Raw genomic sequence first — 19,193 nt, forward strand, 5'->3', positions numbered from 1 at the left:
TATCCATTGTACACGGTGCTACAGTTAAAAAAAAAATTGGAAAACGACCTAGCGTGGGTATAGTACGTCTTGTTGAGTACATAAAAATTGTGTAAACAAATTTCAGAAACGCCCTCAAATTCGGAAGTTATTCTAAAAATCCGTTTTTAGTTTTTGTCCAATTTTAATTTTTTAACGGGTTTAGAAAGAAAACTTACTTACGCTTTAAAATGACGTCCATTTTTTGATACATTTGTAAGTTATAAATTTTATGCATATATTTAATGAAAGGTTAATTCTTTGCTTTTCCGTAAATGTTTAAAATTTTGAAATCGGTACAAAAATGTGTGAGTTGTTTCAAAATAACTCAAAATTTTGAGGGGGTTTCCATAACTTACACAGCTTACAATCCTCACTTGGTCGCTTTTCAAGTTTAAGTTTTTTTTTAATAGATAATAGATAATAGAAAAAATCGTCTAATTTAATTTTTTTTTAATATTTAAATAAAAATTAAATCAGTCGATTTAAAAAACCTTGAAAAAGTAAATTTTTTAACTTTTTCTGAAATTTGTTGATATGTCGTAGTGGAAATTTTTTTTCTTCATGCCAAAAGCAATCGAAAAATCAATGGCACAATATCGTTTGCTAAATCGACCCACCCTAATATACATATTTACATACACATGTATGTATGTATGTAAATAAATAATTAAAAGTAATAAATTAAAATTTAGACCTTGAAAATCTATACAAGATTCCTCTAAATTTGTTCGAATTTATATTTTAGCTCTAATCAGGTCCAATGACAATCGGTTTTTTTCTTAGTATGTATAGAGATTGTTTAAAATAGGAAAAACTCTTTCACATAAACATACTTTTCTAAAATTCTCGAATTCATTCCTTTCATATTTGGTAAACAAAATAGAACCATACCATTTAACAAATCTCTTGGTATTTGTTTATAAGTTTCACGAAGGCAGCAGTAATCGATACATAGATCATCGTTATCTATTTCTTCAGATATTTCAAGCTTTTGTTAATCTTCCCAAGAAAATAAGACATTTTATAAATTCAAAAATGCTATTTTTTAAAAGTGAGGAATTTTCACCAAAGTCGTAACAATTTTCTAAATCGTTTTTAAAAAGTCTTTTATTTTAATTCCGTCTTAAAAGTTTTATGTTCATTAGCCGATTTTTTTTTCAAAATGGTAACTTTATATCGTGCAAGTCTAAAATTGTACAAGTCATTCTCAAGAGCTGTAAATTCCTGCATTATGTTTTGCATAAAATATAAATATGCTTCTGACAATCCTTTACGTTTACATTATTCTTCTTCATTAACATCATAATCAGAAATTCCATATGACACGTGTTCCCATAAAACTTTTTGTCATTTAATTTATTCCTTTCTTCAAAAAATACATACACTATTTTGCATAAGTTATTACTGTGTACTAATTAGAGTAAGTAAATTTTCATTTATGGATATTATTGTCGAAAATTTCTATTTAGCTGGACAAATTCAATTTTAGCTTGAAACTGGACAGGCATCTAAAAAGCTGGACAATCCAGCTTACGTCTATTACTATTTGTTTTAATAATATATTAAATACTATTACATAACGTTATAATAGTCCTCATAATCGGAGCTAAATCCCAATAACAAACATTGAGTATAGATATTCAAGTGTTTATACGAATTTAATTTCTATAATTCTCATCATATTTAGGTGGAGGGTATTTAAGATTCGGCACAGTCGAGAATTAGTGCTCTAACTTGTTTTTTAAAAAATTTTACATACATTTTTCGCACGTTCTTTTGCTTCTAAGTTTTTTGAGGCATTGCGATCTGGAACTTTCTTAACTTTTTTTAGATAGAAGTGTTCGGTGGCCTTCGAAAGAGTTGTTCGACTTCTTTTACCTTACCAATATCTGTTAAATGTTCAAGTTCCTTATACTGTTTAATGGCTTTTGAAAAGGTGTGACGATGAACCGTCAGTTCTTTTGCTATTTTTTGAAAGTCCATATTAGATTTTTTTGAAAAGCTTTAAGTTTTCACGTACTTGTTTTCGCTGTCCATCGAAATAACAGTTGAAAATTAATGATTAATGAGAAAAGATAATATCTAAAATGACATATTTTTAAAATGATAAGTTTTGGCTTAAATACGAAATTTAATAGTTTATATTATGGAATTAATGTAAACTTTTCGGCTTTTATAGTTAGGCCGATTGTATTTAAAATAAAAAATATATTTCTATTTAAGTTTTTATTTTTAATACAATTAGATGATACGCTATTTTGGTTTCACAAATTTGATTTTAATCAGATTTAAAAATTTTGTTTCAATATCCAAATAGTTTTCATTTTATATCGTTTTTTGCTCCTCCTGTAAACTTATAAAAAAGTTATTTTACGCTATTTTAGATTTTGTGTGACGAATTGTTGAGGAGGAAAAAAGTTATTACGTAGAAATTGATTTTTTACTATTTCAAAAGTATGTCAAATAGATAGTAGTTATATTTTATCGGAGTTTCTGTTTTCATTTTATTTAAGATTTTTTTGTTTTTTCATACATAACTTAACATAGAATTTGAAATTTACAATATTAAATATTGAATTTGTTTTTATTACATCTTCTTTTAATTTTTGTTAATATTTTGTTTGCTGTTTTGTTTTGTTTGTTTGTTTGTTTGCTTGCTGGCTTACTTGCTTGTGCTAGTATGCACATTTACATACATACAATGCAATTTTATTTATATTTTTTTATTTATTCGTTTTTAAATACTTATTTACTTTCTTTTCCATTGCCAACACCATCCATCTCTCTCAAAGGCGTTTGCATATGTATTTTGCCTCTGTTTTTTCTTCTTCTTTTGTTTTAAAATAAATAAATATATATCTAACATATCTTTTGATCATTTGAATGCTTTATATATGCATGTACCACTATATATTTGTATCATTTTGTCGGTCGGTCGGTTGGTTTGTATGTATGTATATGTAGAAGTATGTGCAATAAGTATTTTGTATTATTAAATGCGATTTTTTTATTTATTTTTTTTTTTAATTTTTGTTCATGTACCTAATAGACTTTTACGAAACAAAAACGAAAAATTAATGGAAATTAAAATATGGAGTATAGGTAGAGAGGAAAGGAAAGGAGAGGGAGGTAGGAAGGAAGGAGCTGGTGTAAATTAATAAATATAAAATAAATAACTAACGGTATTAGTGTATGTATGTGTTAACATACATACATATACACAATAAAAATAAGATCTACATCAATCAATCAATACATATACATATGTAAGTAGATACAATTTATACCCTTATTCGTTCGTTCTGTTAATGTTCTGTTAAACAAGAGCGTTAGCGTTAACATACGAAATTTTATGTTCTGTAACGTACCTGATTTTTGAATTTGGAAAACAATTCAAAATCGGCAAATACATCTTTTTTTAATGCTGAGTTAATTAAAAAAAAATTGTGCTATACTTAATCTTTTTTTGCTTTGAAATGGCAACAAAAATTATTTGACAAATTAAAAAAAATAAGTTTGTTTTGGAATTTAAATTTTGATTATTGTGTGATTCGATCCTGTGCACCAATATATTGTGATAATTTATTTTAAAAGTACGAAATTTTAATAGTTATTCATGTTGTCACATTTCAAAAATCAATTCGATAAAATGTTAAAACCAACGAATTTTTTACCAAATGTCGAACAAAAATATAATGGATGTTTTTTGTTCCTGTGAATAATTTTTTTGTGTATTTTAATTAAAAATATTTTTTAAGGTATTTATAGACGGCAATACTGAGTATTAACACTTATCAAATTTAAAATATTATTGAAATCATTCGGTATTTCAAAAAATCGTTTCGAAAAACATTTATTTTTTACACGATAGTATTCCAAATATTAAGGGTACTCATTTAAACGCTTAATGTTGAATCTTTGGAACAAATGGTGGTACACATAGTTTGGAAGATTTTGTTTATGTTCTAGCTGTTGGTTAATGTTTTCATACACAATGCCTTTTTATCCAATCATTCTGTTCCAAAGTAACACAATTTTCACATGCACAAAATTTGTATATTTTATTTGATTTTTATTTCTTATAAATAAAAGTAAACAAAAGCAGCTGATTCATCAAATGCACAATAAATTCAAGTTTGCGAGTCTAAATTATCGCTCAAATTTATCGGAGTTGTGCAAACGAATTTCTATACAGTTTTTGACAGTTCATTTGCGAGAGTGTAAAAATGAACAGATTGTACAGCTTGCGAGACATTTAAGCGTTTAAATGAGGACCCTTACTATTTGTCATGATACAATAATTGTAGAAGGTAGAATCACTAGAGAGAGTTTTCAATATTTACCCCTATAAAGTCATATTTTGATTTTTTTCGTATTTTCTTTAGTTTGACGTCAGAAGAATTGTATAATTGAGAATTTATTTTCTACTGATTTTACCTTATATTGTTGTGTCACGCTATTTGTGTTATTTTTGTTTGAAAAAAAGAGTATATCGTCTCTATGTTATTAACGTTAACAGAACGAACGTTTGATTTATAGAATAAGGGTATTATAATATGCCTAAGGAAAAACAAATACACTCACATAAAAAGAATTGAATAAAAAACGAAATCATCTCAACTGATCATGAGGAAACAAGCTGCTCAATGTGTAGTAGAGTGTATGTGTATCATATACTGGACTATATATGAATTTCTACTACATGTAAATACATAATAAATTTGCTGCAATTGAATTTAGATTTAAATTTTGTTTTTTTTTTTGTTATTTTTGAGTTGTTATTGTTGCAATTGCTAGAGTCGCATAAATAATAGTCGCAAAATAGTATACATATAAATAATAAATATGCTTAGTAAAAAATATATATATAAATATGTATGTATTGTATATATTATGATTAATATATAAGTTTTTTTTTTTGTTTTTTGTTTTCTATACATAAACAAATAGGCATGCCAAGGAGGAGTAGTAGGAGGATGTGGAGCAACCTGCACATTCATGCTTCATTTTATATATGTTTGTATATCTTTGTTTATCTCATTTTAATCATCCAAAACAACATAATAATAATAATTATCTCCTTATTATAACTGCCTCAAACTTCATTTGTTGCCCGACTTTGTTCGTTCATTGAACAACACAACAGCCCTTTTTCTTGTTTTTCTTTTCGTCTATAACAACATGACTAGCCGATGTAGGTCCAGGTACCACTTGCTTTGAGACTTGAGCTGAAGATGTAACACCCTTATTTTCTGCTGGCTTAACAGCTCCACCACCAGATGTTGGCGTAGACGATGTTATCCTGTGGGTACCGTTCGTACCATTTTGTGCGGACTGATTTTGGGATACCTTTAAAACACAAAATGCAAAAAAATAAAAATAAATGTTTAAATTCATCATTATCAAATAATTTTCATTCGCATACATTCGATTTTGTTATATCTTCGGTTACCACTGTACCATTGCCAGCTGTACCATTAGTCTGTGACTTTCCATTGCCTATCGCATGTTCTTCTGTCGGTGTTATGGGTTTACCACCTAAACAAATAAATATAATTAAAGTTAATATTTCAGAAAAATTTCAGTAAAGTAAGGCTGTGATCACCGAAAGTTTTTACAGAACTGTAAACATAATTTTTAATTAGAGTTTCGTCGCTGTGCATACAAAACCGTTAAGGAGTGAGATCGAAAAAATCTTAACATATATAAATGTTAATAAACAAGTAATAGAGCTATATTCGGCTGTGTCGAATCTTATATACCCTTCACCAAATTATACTTCAAAATAAAAATTTTAAATATTTTTAGGTAAACAAAATTTATTTTTTTTTATTTAGCGAAAAAACTATTTTTTTCCGATTTCGAACCATTGTAGGTCCAACTTACTGTGGTCTTATATACGTCAGTACAAAGGTATTTGAAATATCTATCATAAGATATCCATATTGTCTTCCAGATATAGGTAAAAAATCGAGGTTGTCCTGGTTTTTTCCTTATATCTCAGCCATTTGTGGACCGCAACCGATCCTGAAGAATTCCGGAGATATTGATGTATGAATCGAGTATGTAAGTTATTTGGGGCTTCGGAAAGTTCATTTAAACAGACAGACAGACGGACATGGCTTAATCGACTCCGATATCTATAAGGATTCTGAATATATATACTTTATAGGGTCGGAAAATATATCGAAATGTATTGTGGAAATTACAAACGGAATGACAAACTTATATATACCCTTCTCACGAAGGTGAAGGGTATAAAAAGAAACCACTAAACTTACAGTTTTTATTTTTTTTATTTGATTGAAATTATTATTACAACTTACAAAAAATATTATTTTTATAGTTATAGTTCTAATAAATAGTGATGAATTTATGAACCTTTTCCAGTAACCTTGCATTTAGGTTTTTAAAGTGTTTTCTGTTAAAAACCAACACAATTTTGGACACCATTTTTGTGTTCTTCAATTGTCTTTTAAAGCTACGTTTCCGTATACACCATAATCGGCAACCAAAACGAATTTCCATACATTTGTACCGGAAAAAAGTTCGTTTCAGAAATCGGCAACGAAAATAACGAAAAACATGTCATTGGGGGCCGGAACGAAAACAACATCAAGTAGGTTGTTTTCGGTACTGTATGAACGACATTATTTTAATTATTTTTTTTTATTTCAAATTAAAAGAAAATCAAAATGAATAAAAAAAATAAATTTTCTTTATTGGAAGAGGAAAAAATAATAGATTTTGTCAAAAATAATGATTCTATTTAATGTGCGACATCCAAAATTAAAAAATAATTTCGTTTCTGTTTTATGCCGCAACGCACCCAACTGAAACGAAAACAATTCAGAAACGAGACGGTGACGAACACCAACGTTTTTCAGTTTTCGTTATCGGCGCCGATTACGGTGTATGCGGAAATTAGCTTAATAATAGCCCAATATCTCACCACTGGCCTTAGCTTCAAACAGTTTGGAGGATTTGCCTCTCTTGGTACAAATACCACATTATTGTTCTAGTAGCACTCAAGATCTAGCTTACCATAGTGACAGGATGCCAAATCAAGCCAGAAATAAGTGGACACATTAAGAAGTCTTATGAATGGAAGCATTTCTTGATGTAAATTTCGGTATAGAGCTAGAGTATCCAAAACCGACTTTTTCATCTTTGTAAACTACACTGGTTTCGGTTTACTTTAACTGTTCGGTTTTTGACAAACCGGTTTTTGTAAGACGGTTAACCGGTTTTAATGAAATATATTTTCTAAAGCTCATTCAAATATATTTATGAATAACTTTGATACCATTTTTAAAAATATTGATTTATTTTTAAGAAAATTATAGCATTAGACAATATTTCGTAAAAGATATAAAATAATTGCAAAAAGATAGAGCATTAAGAATTCAAAAATGCTAAATTTCCGAAGATTTAGTACACATTTCCTATTAGCGTCGACAAATAAAAATAAATTTAAGGAAACCTTTTTCATATTAAATAAAAATTTAATATTAACCGGTTTTTTTAAAGACAAAAACTGAAACCGTTTAACCATTTTTTTTAAGACAATAATTAAAAAAAATACCGGTTTTTTCAAAAACACAGGCCGACTTCATAAACGCAGTAATGCAAAGCAATTACTAGGCAAAGCAATACTTTGTGACATTCATGAACGCATATATGTTTTGTAAAGAATCATAAATAAAAACAGTTCACAAATTTGACAGATGCTGCGGCTGGACAAGCATTGCCATACAATAATGAACTTGCGACATTGCCAAAACAAAATCTATTGCGTTTATGAACACTATGCATTGCAGTGTTGCTTTGCAAAATGCGTTTATGAAGTCAGCCACACATTTTCGGTTAAACCGAAACCGGTTTTTCAAACAGTATTTTTAACAAATGTTTGGCTTCTTTTCCAAGAACTTTTTGGGAAAATTTTCTGCTTTTGAGTCCTAAACTTTTCAACAACATTGCCTCGAGCATCAGCAACATACAAATATTGACTCGGAAGCTGCGAAAGATTTTCCAGAACATACGTTTCGTTATGCAGCAGGTATTTTTTTATATAATTTGACTTCAAATTCTGTGCTCTGTCTTTGGCCTCTAAATTTTAGCAGAGTTCCTGTCAGGAACTTTTTGAGCATTGTATGTTTTTAAACCTGCATTGGCTTTAAATTTTCGTATCAAGTAGTCCAAGTAGCTCAGCTAACCGGACTGCTTTCCTGCCGGATGTGTTGAGAGCTCTTTTGAAAATGCTTTCTATTTATTGGCTTTAGAAACATCATGTGGACCTGAACCAGTTTTTCTATCTATGGACAAGTTCTCCCGATACTATTTAATAAATAACATTGGAACCAGTTTGACGACAGACCTTTGATTGTTTGAACAACTTTTTGTAGGACAAAGAGTTATAAGGATATGTCGAGACATTCCCTAAGGTCTTTGAAAATGTATTTACTCCAAATAGTACACACTTTTGTGTTACTCCGAAGATTCTCGACAAAGAAGTTTGTCGAGTTTAAGTTTTGAACTTGGACCTCATGGGCCCACCAAGGGCGCGACCAAGGGTCCTCAAAGTAGGACACATCGGATATGTTACATTTTTAAAACGATCCTATTTCTTCGTTTGTGTTCTGATTTCAAAGTGAAAAATAAATTTTTTCTTCCTATATGTTTTCAAAAAAAGTGCACGAAAAAGCTATTTTTTGGGAAAAAATGTTAACAAAATTTGTTTAGCGGACTCTTCGCTATATTATTGCCATATAAAGTTAAGCGGTATCATCATCGAACGCATACTGACATGATCGTGTGTTTTTTGCACTGTTGCACTGTGTAATTTTATGAAAAATACTCTGAATTACCAATCATATGTATGCAATCGATAAAAGTTGTTCAGTCTCACACATACCATTCATATTATTAACTAATTACTAACCACTTATCATTTTAACAATTTCATCAGCCTCTCTAGATAAATCGCCGCCAGGGCGAAAGGGATTATCCCAACCGGAATCAGTACTGCAAATAATATAACACAAATTGTTAATTAATTTATCAACCAGATGTATAAATATACATATACTTATGTATACACGTATGTTCAACTTACCTTTGTTGCCTGTCATAGCCAGGTATTGGTGATGCTGTCGTCATGATGTCTTCTAAATTACAATTATAGTTACTTAATGAATTATCTAAATTATCTTCAAATTTCGTAAAATATTCGGGAGGGCAAATTTGTTGTGGTTGACTACTTTGGTAAATTGATACACGTACTATAGAGCGTTCCGATCTGCAAAAGAAGATTGTATACATATATTCAGTACATACGTTTAAATATAAAAATCTAAACAACTAAAATATAATCAATGTTATAAACAGGGAAACCAAAATATGGAAATGCATGTTTTTTTCTGGTGAGTCTAATAGGCACATGGATTAGATATTTACACTTTTCAGAACTATTTAAGAATTTTGGCATCGATTTGTTAGTGCATATTTTTGCATATTTTACCTTTAAATGCATATTTTTGTATATATTTGTTTTAAGAGCATTTTTTATGTCATATTTTTGCGTTTTTACAGCATATTTTACTGTTTAATAGCATATTTTTTACTTATTTTTGATGTTGTGTTACAGGTTTTTACTTTACTTCCTATTTTAACAATAGGCCAACTAAATATCAAATTTTAGTTCTAATTCAAACTTAACCGTTCTTTAATATTAAGAGAATCTACAATAGTACAATATATAAAATATAATTTTAGTAATACAGCATTTGGACAGTGCCAAACATAATAAATTAAAAGAAAGCCAAAGTAAAAAAACTACACAATTGTTTATATCACAATGTTCCCAATTAGCTAAACAAACACAGTTTGAAGAAAAATTGTGCAAAGCATTTATAGAAGCTGACATTCCCCTTTTTAAATTAAGGAACGAGCAGATCAGAAATTTTTTTAATGAATATACACCATCTGAAACGTGTCTACGTACGAAATGCGTTAAAAATCTGTATCAAAATTGTTTAGATAATATACGAAACTGCATAAAAAATCAGTACATTTAAATATCAATCGATCAATTTTTAACACAGACTGCCGTTTTGAGCAAAATGAATCATTCTACGAATTTTGGATCCTAATTTTAAAAAAACATGGTTTAGCTCTTCGTTACCGACGCTGCATCGTATATGGTTAAGGCAGGTAAAGCTATTATGGTTTTTTATCCCAAGGTTATACATGTCAAAAGCATTGCGCATGGTTTTCATCGCTTGTGTGAACGTATAAGGGACTCCTACAAAGACGTAAACAAGGTTATTGCAAATGTAAAAAAGGTATTTTTAAAAGCCCCAAATAGGATTGATACATTAAAAGAAATGCATCCTGCTCTAGAATTGCCACCAGAGAATGTTGTAACTCGCTGGGGAACATGGTTTTCAGCTGTAAATTATTACGCCAAAAATTTTGTAAAAATTTGTGAAGTTATCAATGCTTTAAATGCTGAGGAGTCTCAGTTTATTAACATTGCTAAAGATGCTTTAAATACACCTACAATAAAAACTTACTTAATTTTTATAACGTCAAATTTTGGATTTATTGAAATATTTATTAAAAACATCAAACCGCTTGGCTTACAATGACCGAACAGTATAATTTAGTGAAACAAACATTTAAAAATATTGGTAAAATACCAAATTGTAGTGTTAAAACTAATATTAAAATAAAATTTGAACAAATAATAGGAAAAAATTAAGGATTAAAAATTATAGAAAGCATTTGTAAACAGTTTAAAAGACTTTCCTCAACACAGATTTCAAAATTAAGTGTTAATGAAATATTATCTTTTAAATTTGCTCATATAACATCAGTTAATGTCGAAGAATATTTTCTATGTATAAAAATGTTTTCAGATCCAATAGACAACGATTTTTATTTAAAAATTTAAGTCAACATTTTGTAATTTATTGCAATAATAACCTTAATTGAAGAAGATACTTTATATTTATATAAAACTAGATGACCGTCCCGGCCTTGACCGGTAGATATTTACTAATGTTAGTTCTTCAAGTTCCTCCAAAAATGTCTCTTATTAAGAAAAGTGAGAAGTGAACAGGAGGCAATATATTAAAAATTAAAATTTCCGAATTTAGAAATTTTTTTTCTTTACAAACCATCTCCTGAAATTTTCCAATGATGCCATTACATGAATTGTATTGATTTTTTTAAATAAAAGTATATTTTTTGGTTAAAAATTATGTAAAAGTTTGTTTTTTAATAGCATATTTTTTAAATTTTAAGAGCATATTTCCGGTTTCCCTGGTTCTAAACATAAAATTAGGAAAGTGCAATTAATCGAATAAACAAACATTCTGATTAATCGATTAATAAACATTTCAGATTAATCAAAACTATGATTAATCAATTAATTAATTAATTTCAAATTTCAATATTTTTGTTCAGAAAAATTTAAAAAAAACATAAAAACGAATAAACGAATTAAAAAAACAAAAGTTACACAAAATTCAAATAATTTATTTAAAATTATTAAAATTTCTAACTAATCAATTATTCAATTAATAATGAATATGAATAATCAAAATTTGATTAATCAGGATGTTAGATTAATCAACTTAATAAAGATTAAAAAAAAGAACACCAAATCCATGTGACATCACGAATAGAAATTGTTTCTATAAGTAATTCATTTTGTTCATTTCAAGCCCATGTACCCCTGTTAACCCAATCCCAATTTTCACTAACAAATTTTTCAACAATAGAGATCTATTTTATTTTGCTAAAAAACAAGCATGTTTAGTTTAGTAAGGAAGTAATTTTCGTTGTAATGAGATATAAATGACAAAATTTGGTTAAAAAATGTTAAAGTAATTAAAAAATCGCCAGGCCATTAACGTGTCCCAGGCAACTTGAACAAGAAATTTAGTGAAAAAAATTAACATATTTTGAGAAAAATTAAAAAAAAATATATCCGTATTTACTTGTGTATGAGTTTTTGTATTTATAGGATACGGTTAACCTATTCGCAGTTATGGCCAAACAAATTTATTTTTTTAACGGCTGTCTCGAATCTCCATTTTCAAATTTTTAAAAATTTTGTTAAACAAATTTCAGAATTTTTTGATCATCACATTGGGATTTATTGAGATCATAATAGAGAAAAAAATATGAAAAAATTATGTCGATACCTCCTACAGTTTTTCCTTAACTACGATTTAAATTTTGCGATTTTCGGGGAAAAACATTTTTTTTTGGCCATATTTTGGCGAATGAGACCAATTTCCTTACTATTATGAATGTTACTAAATGTCAATACAAAAAGAAGTGAACATTTTTTAGACTTTATTATTGACCCTTAATTTTTTTAAATAGAATTTACACATTTTAAATGTAAATTATTAAAGAAACAAATCATTTTAAGTATTGTTCTCAAGGAGCTCTGAAACAAAAACTTAAACCACACAAAAAATATCTTAATGCCTAGTGAAAAAATGTTGTTGGCATGGAGTATGAATATAAACTATTATTGTATGTATTTCAAAGCCAATTCAAAATATGTACATATATATATGTATGTATATTAGGGTGTGTCGATTTTTTTCACAAAAAATCGTATAGCATTAACGCATTCTATGGAAAATTCTAAGAAATTTTCTCCAAGAAACCATAGGTCTAAAATCAAATCCTATCTTGCACATTTCGTCTTTTATCCAATGATATTTCCATATAATTTTTTTTAATAGTTTTTTTTATTGGATGTTTTCTTGAGGAAACTTTCTTAGAATTTTCCGTAGATTGCGTTTCTGCTATACGATTTTTTTACTTTTTGATCCTCCATACAAATCGACCCGGCCTAATGTATATAGTGGATACATTACACACATATCTAGTGTAAACTGTACGAGTGCAAACAAATTACCCACTGAGTTGATTCAACTGCCAAAGGATTTTGCAATTATAGAGCAGTGGCATTGAATCTACATAGTTAGTTGCATTTCCTTGATAGCCTTCCAAATCAGCCTCCTAGTGGGCTTTAGTTGTTTTTGCACTGTATATTATTCATTCGTTCGCATACAATATATTGGGTGTTGTTAACCTTGAAATACCTGATTTGGCAAATGAATCTATGTCAAGTGAAAACAAATAAGGACATTGCATTGAATAGTCACTTGCACAAGGATACTTCCAAAACTGTGCAAAACCCCTCCTCCTCCTCCCTAATAATACAAAATACTTTCCAGTTGCATTTTATCACAAATAAAATGTTTAAGTCAAAAATACTATACACGTATGAATGTAATTTTTAAAGCATTATTTATTTAGAAAATTCTAATAGCGTAACTACATATCCATATGATAGAACGTGTGAGCAGACCATTTTGGTGATAATTATGGGTCGATCATTTATTTAATAGAAAGTACAAAAACAAAATTGCATAACGAAAATCAGGTAAAAACGAACACCAGCAGCGCAACAAAATACTGAGAGTTTATTGACAATTAAGCGTGTGGGAAGTGAGAAGGTGAGAGCAGCAGCAGCAGCAGCAGCAGTAAATAAATAAATAAAAGCCTCTGTATGTAGTACATTTATTTAGCATTTTAAACAAATAGCGTCATCCATTGGGGAACATGAAAATACTTAATGCTCTACATTTTTAAAAATAAACATAAACAAATGTGCGTATTTATAGTTAAATAGTTGGCAAAATAGAATATCCGAATTTATGACTAAGTTGTTTGGAATTGATTTCGATTAAAAGTCTCTTAAATCTTAATAGTTTATAAATAACATTGTTCAAATAGTGAGATAGTAAAATAAGTAAATTAAGAAAAAAAAAATAAACAATGGAACAAATGTCACATTAGACGCAATAAAATCTTTAAATCAAATTGCTTTTAAAATATATTTGTATGAAATTGCGGTACAGTGTTGGAAAAAATAATAGAAACGAGATCTTTTTTTTCCCAATTTTTTAAGTATATTAGTCTAGTTTAGTTTTGTTAAATCAGACATACAACATAAGAAAAAACTTAATCATTCCATTGTGGCCGTAATTTTGTAAATCACATCACCAAAGTGATATTTATGTGGATAGCAAAAACAATATTTAAAAAATTTGTTTTTGTTTTATATACAACATTTTCAAATTATGAAAGGCAAATCAATGGCTGAATTTCAAAGATATTGTTTATTTAAATGTGACGGATTGTAAAGGAATAAAATTTGGTTTGGTGTAAGAAATTAAAATAAAGAAAAAAATAAAGAAAAATATTTTACATGTTCCTCAAAATCTCTTCCGTTTTATGTCACATACTTATTTCGCTCGATATTTTAGTCAACAATGTTTCGAAGGTACATAATTATTTTTCAGTTACTCTTATTTTTGCAAAATCTGTATTCAAATAAATAACATATAACATAACATATGTATGTAAGGGTGGTCCTTAACCCTCCGTTAGTCGCAATCATTTTCAATCGAGACTAGTCGCAATGTATCAAATTGATATCGATAAAAAAAGGCGCGTTTGAAAATAATCACTTCACTTTTTATTTCGAAAACATAAAAACAATATTAAATTCAAAGTATTTAAAAGAGTAATAAAAATAAAATTGCAGTAAAAATATATTTTTATCAAAAAAAAGCTTAAAATTTAGGTTGTTTAAAAAAAATTTACAATAAAAAAATGTGCCATTAAGGGTTAATTTCCATTTTTGTGCTGTTATTATAAATACTAGACTTCATGTTATATTTTTCTTAAATTTCATCAAAATCGGCCCAAAAATAAATAACTTTTCGCTATATTTAAATTAGAAATTCCAAATATTGAAAAATTTGACCTTTGACCTTCACGATTTAAGGTTGAACGTTTTCCAATTTTAGTAAAACTTTCAGAATATATTTTAAAAATTTTAAAATAAGTAAGAAAAATGCATAAATTTTGACTAGGCTTAAATTATTATTAATTATTAAATTAAATGTATTATTGTTGAGTAGAATATAAACCATATTTGGCCCAATGGGCTTGGTTTTGAATTAAAATAAATAAAATAAAAAAAAAATAAAAAAATTACTAATGATAAATTTATAAATCTATACCCTACCTACCCTACCCTACTGCAGGCAATGGTTGAAAATAACGAGTCTTTTAAAAATTCTAAATTTATCAGTTTTCTAAATTTCTTCAGCTCGCATTTAATTGTCACCCATCAGCTCAAAAAAAACAAAAACTCATTTTTTGACGTAACTAAAAGGAGTTTTTGAAATAAATAAAAGAATTAAGCCTTTTTCAAACATATGTATATCGCACACCCAGTTCAAAAGTGACTTAACTCAAAATTTATTTTTCGGATTTATATGCTTAAACTATACACTTGTTTATCTATAAAAAAAAATATCAGTGTATTTTGTTGTTGTCAACTCTTGCTAAAATAAACATTATGTTTCAATTTGTATTCATTTGTTTCGATTTCTGAAAAATTAAAATTTTGAGTTGTGTCTCTTCGTATACCCTTCGCCATGAGAGGAAAATTTGGAAAAAACTTTTCCGAATATAGCTCTCTTACTTGTTATTATTAACTGTGTGTGCGATATGTTTCATTTAATGACCAAAAAAAATATATTTTGTATTATTTAAACTTGTCAAAAGCGATGACGATATTCTACACATTATTATTATTACTGTAAACTAATTCTGATTGTTTAAAAAAAAAATAAAAAATTAATAGTTGAAAAGTACTACAACTTTTAATTTTTGTTGTAAATAGTGGTTTTGTCTGAAATTCTTTAATATAATTTAATGATAGAATATCGAATGTGAAAATATGTACATACGTCATGCCTGAATCACGAATTAAGTGAATAAATACTTAATTGTCATTTTAATTTCAATTGGAAAGCACAATAATTTGCTTAAATTAAATAATGCGCATATGTACATATATATTTCTATAAAACAAATTTTGCAAATTATTGCTCAATGCGAACAAGTGAAATGAAAATCGAAGGCCGACACTTGTGAAAAGTATTACAAATGCCACGCCCTTTGGCCTGTGACTTGATTTAATTGCGAAAAGAAAAATACTTAAGCATGAACCAACATGAATGACGACTACAGTATGAATAAATTTATTGGGATAGGGGTGGCTTTATTGGATGGATGGATGGATGATGATGAGTCGTTGGTGGGCTCATTGCTTTGATTTGTTGGGTAAGCAAGATAAAGTGGTCAACTCGCCAGCAAAGAGGGTGTAGTTTGTGGTACCAGTGGTTGGTGGGGATGATAAAGGAAAACAAACAAACAAATACATACGTACATATAAAAAAGTGAAAAATTCACACACTGATCTACTTTACTGCAGCAACTACAATAGCAACAATAATAACAAAAAATAATAACAAGACAAGTGAAAAACAACAACTACAACACTAACAACTATTACAAAAAAAAAATGAATGAATAAATGGGTGAGTGAGTAAATGAGCGAAAAAATAAATAAAACCCATGTAATAAAATGCAGGGAAATATTTCTAAAATATACTTTTGTATATTGAAAGGGAAACACGAATACTTGTACAACAACATACATACTACATACATATACCAAAAACAACTCCGTATTAATTTAAGCATTCTTTATGTGCTTCTTCCACAATTTGTTGTTGTTTGTTTTGGTAACAGAAGCATGCAACATTATTCTGACACAGACTTTAACGGATAGTTTTCAGTAAGTTTTCATTTTTCTTTAATTTTTATGTTTATTTTTGGAGTGGCACACTATGGTATCTATTGGATATGTTTTTAGATTTTTTGAAGCTATTATTATTATTATGTTTTTTCATGTAATGGCCTCTCTCTCTCACACACTGCTACATACACATTTACTCGCTCACCATCAACAACCATGTATGGACGGACAACTGTTATACGTGTGACAAAAGCACGCATTACGGAGTTTGCTCACAACAACAAAAAAAGAATAACAAAAAAATGTAAACAAGGGGAAGTGTGAAAAAACACACTGCATGAAAATAATATAAGGAAGAACAAAACCAGTAAGAGTGTTATATTTCGACAGTGCTGAATCTTACACATATACCCACCACCAATAATACTATGCATATACTGACAACGATTTCAGTATATTTTTACAGTCATATTTCCTGGACCGATTCTTGCCATTAACAGGTATAACGGTATAACGTGTGCAAAATTTTGATTTATTATCGCAATATATTTTTGGAGGTTGTCTCACATTTCATCCCTCTAAGACTTCCCCTCTAGTCCTATTGTGCCTTCGACAGACGGACGTAGTTAGATCGTCTTAGGTGGAAGGTATAAAAAAAAATACAAAATGTTACAAAAAAAACAAGTAAAAGAGCTATATTCGGCTATATCTTATATACCCTCCACCAAATTATACTTCAAAATACAAATTTTAAATATTTCTAGGTAAACAAAATTTTTTTTTTTTGTCCAAAGTGGTTTTTTTATTTTTTTTTTGTAAAAATTTGTTTTTCGAATCGTTATTAAAATATTTTTTTTTTAATTTTTAAATTTTTTTTTTTGTGAACATTTTTTTTTCCGATTTTGACCCATTGTATATCCAATTTACTATGGTATTATATACGTCGTTGCAAAGGCAACCATATCTATCATTAGACATCCATATTGTCTATATTAATGACTTAGTAATCTAGATATACAGTGAGTGTCACTCAAAATCGTACAACATATTTTTTTTTAAATATTATGAAATTATACAGGCAATAATAGGTGATTATATAAAAAATTAAAAGTCATTTTATTAATTGGAACAAAAAATATGTATTTCAACAAAAATGTTAACAAAACCTCAATTCCTTAAAAAAATATTGATGAATATTAAAGAATATCACAAAATTCATATTTCACTTAAATTCGTACACTTATATTAAATTATAATTAAAACTTTAACAGTCTTATGCAAAAAACCCTACAACATGCTTACTAACCGTTGTTAAGCTAAATTCGATAAAAGTATATCCAAAAACGAAAATTAGCTTAAAAACCTAGTAGTAAACCATTGTTAAATATATGAAATTTAATAATGGTTCACCCTTCTTTAAACCTATTTTAAGGAATTCTTTTTACTTTTTATCTTAAAAAAGAGGATTTTAAAGATAAATTTGGAATAACAGACGATACTATTGCAATTGCTAAACACAATTTCCACTCCGCTGGCGAATAAGTTCCATTTTAATAGTATATGATTTTGTTTGATATTCCTCCGGCAGTGAACTACATGAGGTTCACAAGTGAGTTTGATTGGCATTTTTGTCATTTACTTTTAACCTGCAACGCTATATAGTAATAAAATGTGTAAACATTGTGGAAGAAGGTCCACATATAGAAATTCATTAAATTTTGTTAAAATTTAACAAAATGTAAATAAAAATAAATTAATAAAATAAATTATATAACAGTGATGTTTATTTTATCACAGAATATTCGCCATTCGAATACTTTTAATAATAATTGAAATAAACTATATAAAAAAGTTTGTACATTAATACATTTTAGCTTAATATAAATTTACTAGAATCAGATATACATTTTTTCTCTAAAAATTAGTTGTTATCTTCAAAAATTTATTATTACTAAAAACAATCAATGAAAAAAAGAAAATTAATGAATATTTTATCCTAATTGAAAGCAACACTAACAACGAAAATGGGGAAATAAATGAGAAGCATTGCCAGCTTAGACAAAAATCAGTACATTAGTTATTATAACTTTAACAAACGTTTTTGCATACAATACTTTTATAAATGGGTTTTAAAGCTAAAGGGTTGTTAACAAAATTGTGTTTTAAATCTACAATAAGGTTTTTTTTTGCATAAGACTGTAAAAATTTAGAAAAAATGTTAATTTTAAATAATCCTAATACTTTGTAGGGTATCCTTTGCTATTTTTTAGTGCCCGTTCGATTTTAAATGAAGCGTTGATATTCTGGGCACTGACAGTGTTACCCAATTATTTATTTGTAGATAAGGGCAATTAAAATTATACCATATTTTCTGATAGGTAATAGCACACACAATATAAAAATAGCATTTTAAATTATTTTCAAAACATCAACTTTCTAAAACTAATGAATAAAATTTTAC

The 19,193-nt window shown here is 28.0% G+C and overlaps 1 protein-coding gene across 1 annotated transcript in view; it reads right to left on the reverse strand.

The window, feature by feature from the left end:
* Positions 1 to 2,495: 2,495 nt before the first annotated feature.
* Positions 2,496 to 19,193, reverse strand: part of LOC135959190 (putative uncharacterized protein DDB_G0285119) — a 63,756-nt gene continuing 47,058 nt past the window's right edge. Inside the window, exons 3-6 of the mRNA XM_065510276.1 lie at positions 9,137 to 9,319; positions 8,963 to 9,045; positions 5,447 to 5,559; positions 2,496 to 5,370 (exon numbers count right to left, since the gene is read on the reverse strand). Of these exons, the coding sequence (XP_065366348.1) occupies positions 5,149 to 5,370; positions 5,447 to 5,559; positions 8,963 to 9,045; positions 9,137 to 9,319 (601 nt within the window). The 3' untranslated portion in view covers positions 2,496 to 5,148. The remainder of the gene's footprint in view (positions 5,371 to 5,446; positions 5,560 to 8,962; positions 9,046 to 9,136; positions 9,320 to 19,193) is intronic.

Source organism: Calliphora vicina, chromosome 4 (assembly GCF_958450345.1).
Source record: "Calliphora vicina chromosome 4, idCalVici1.1, whole genome shotgun sequence".
Classification (NCBI taxonomy): Eukaryota; Metazoa; Arthropoda; class Insecta; order Diptera; family Calliphoridae; genus Calliphora; species Calliphora vicina.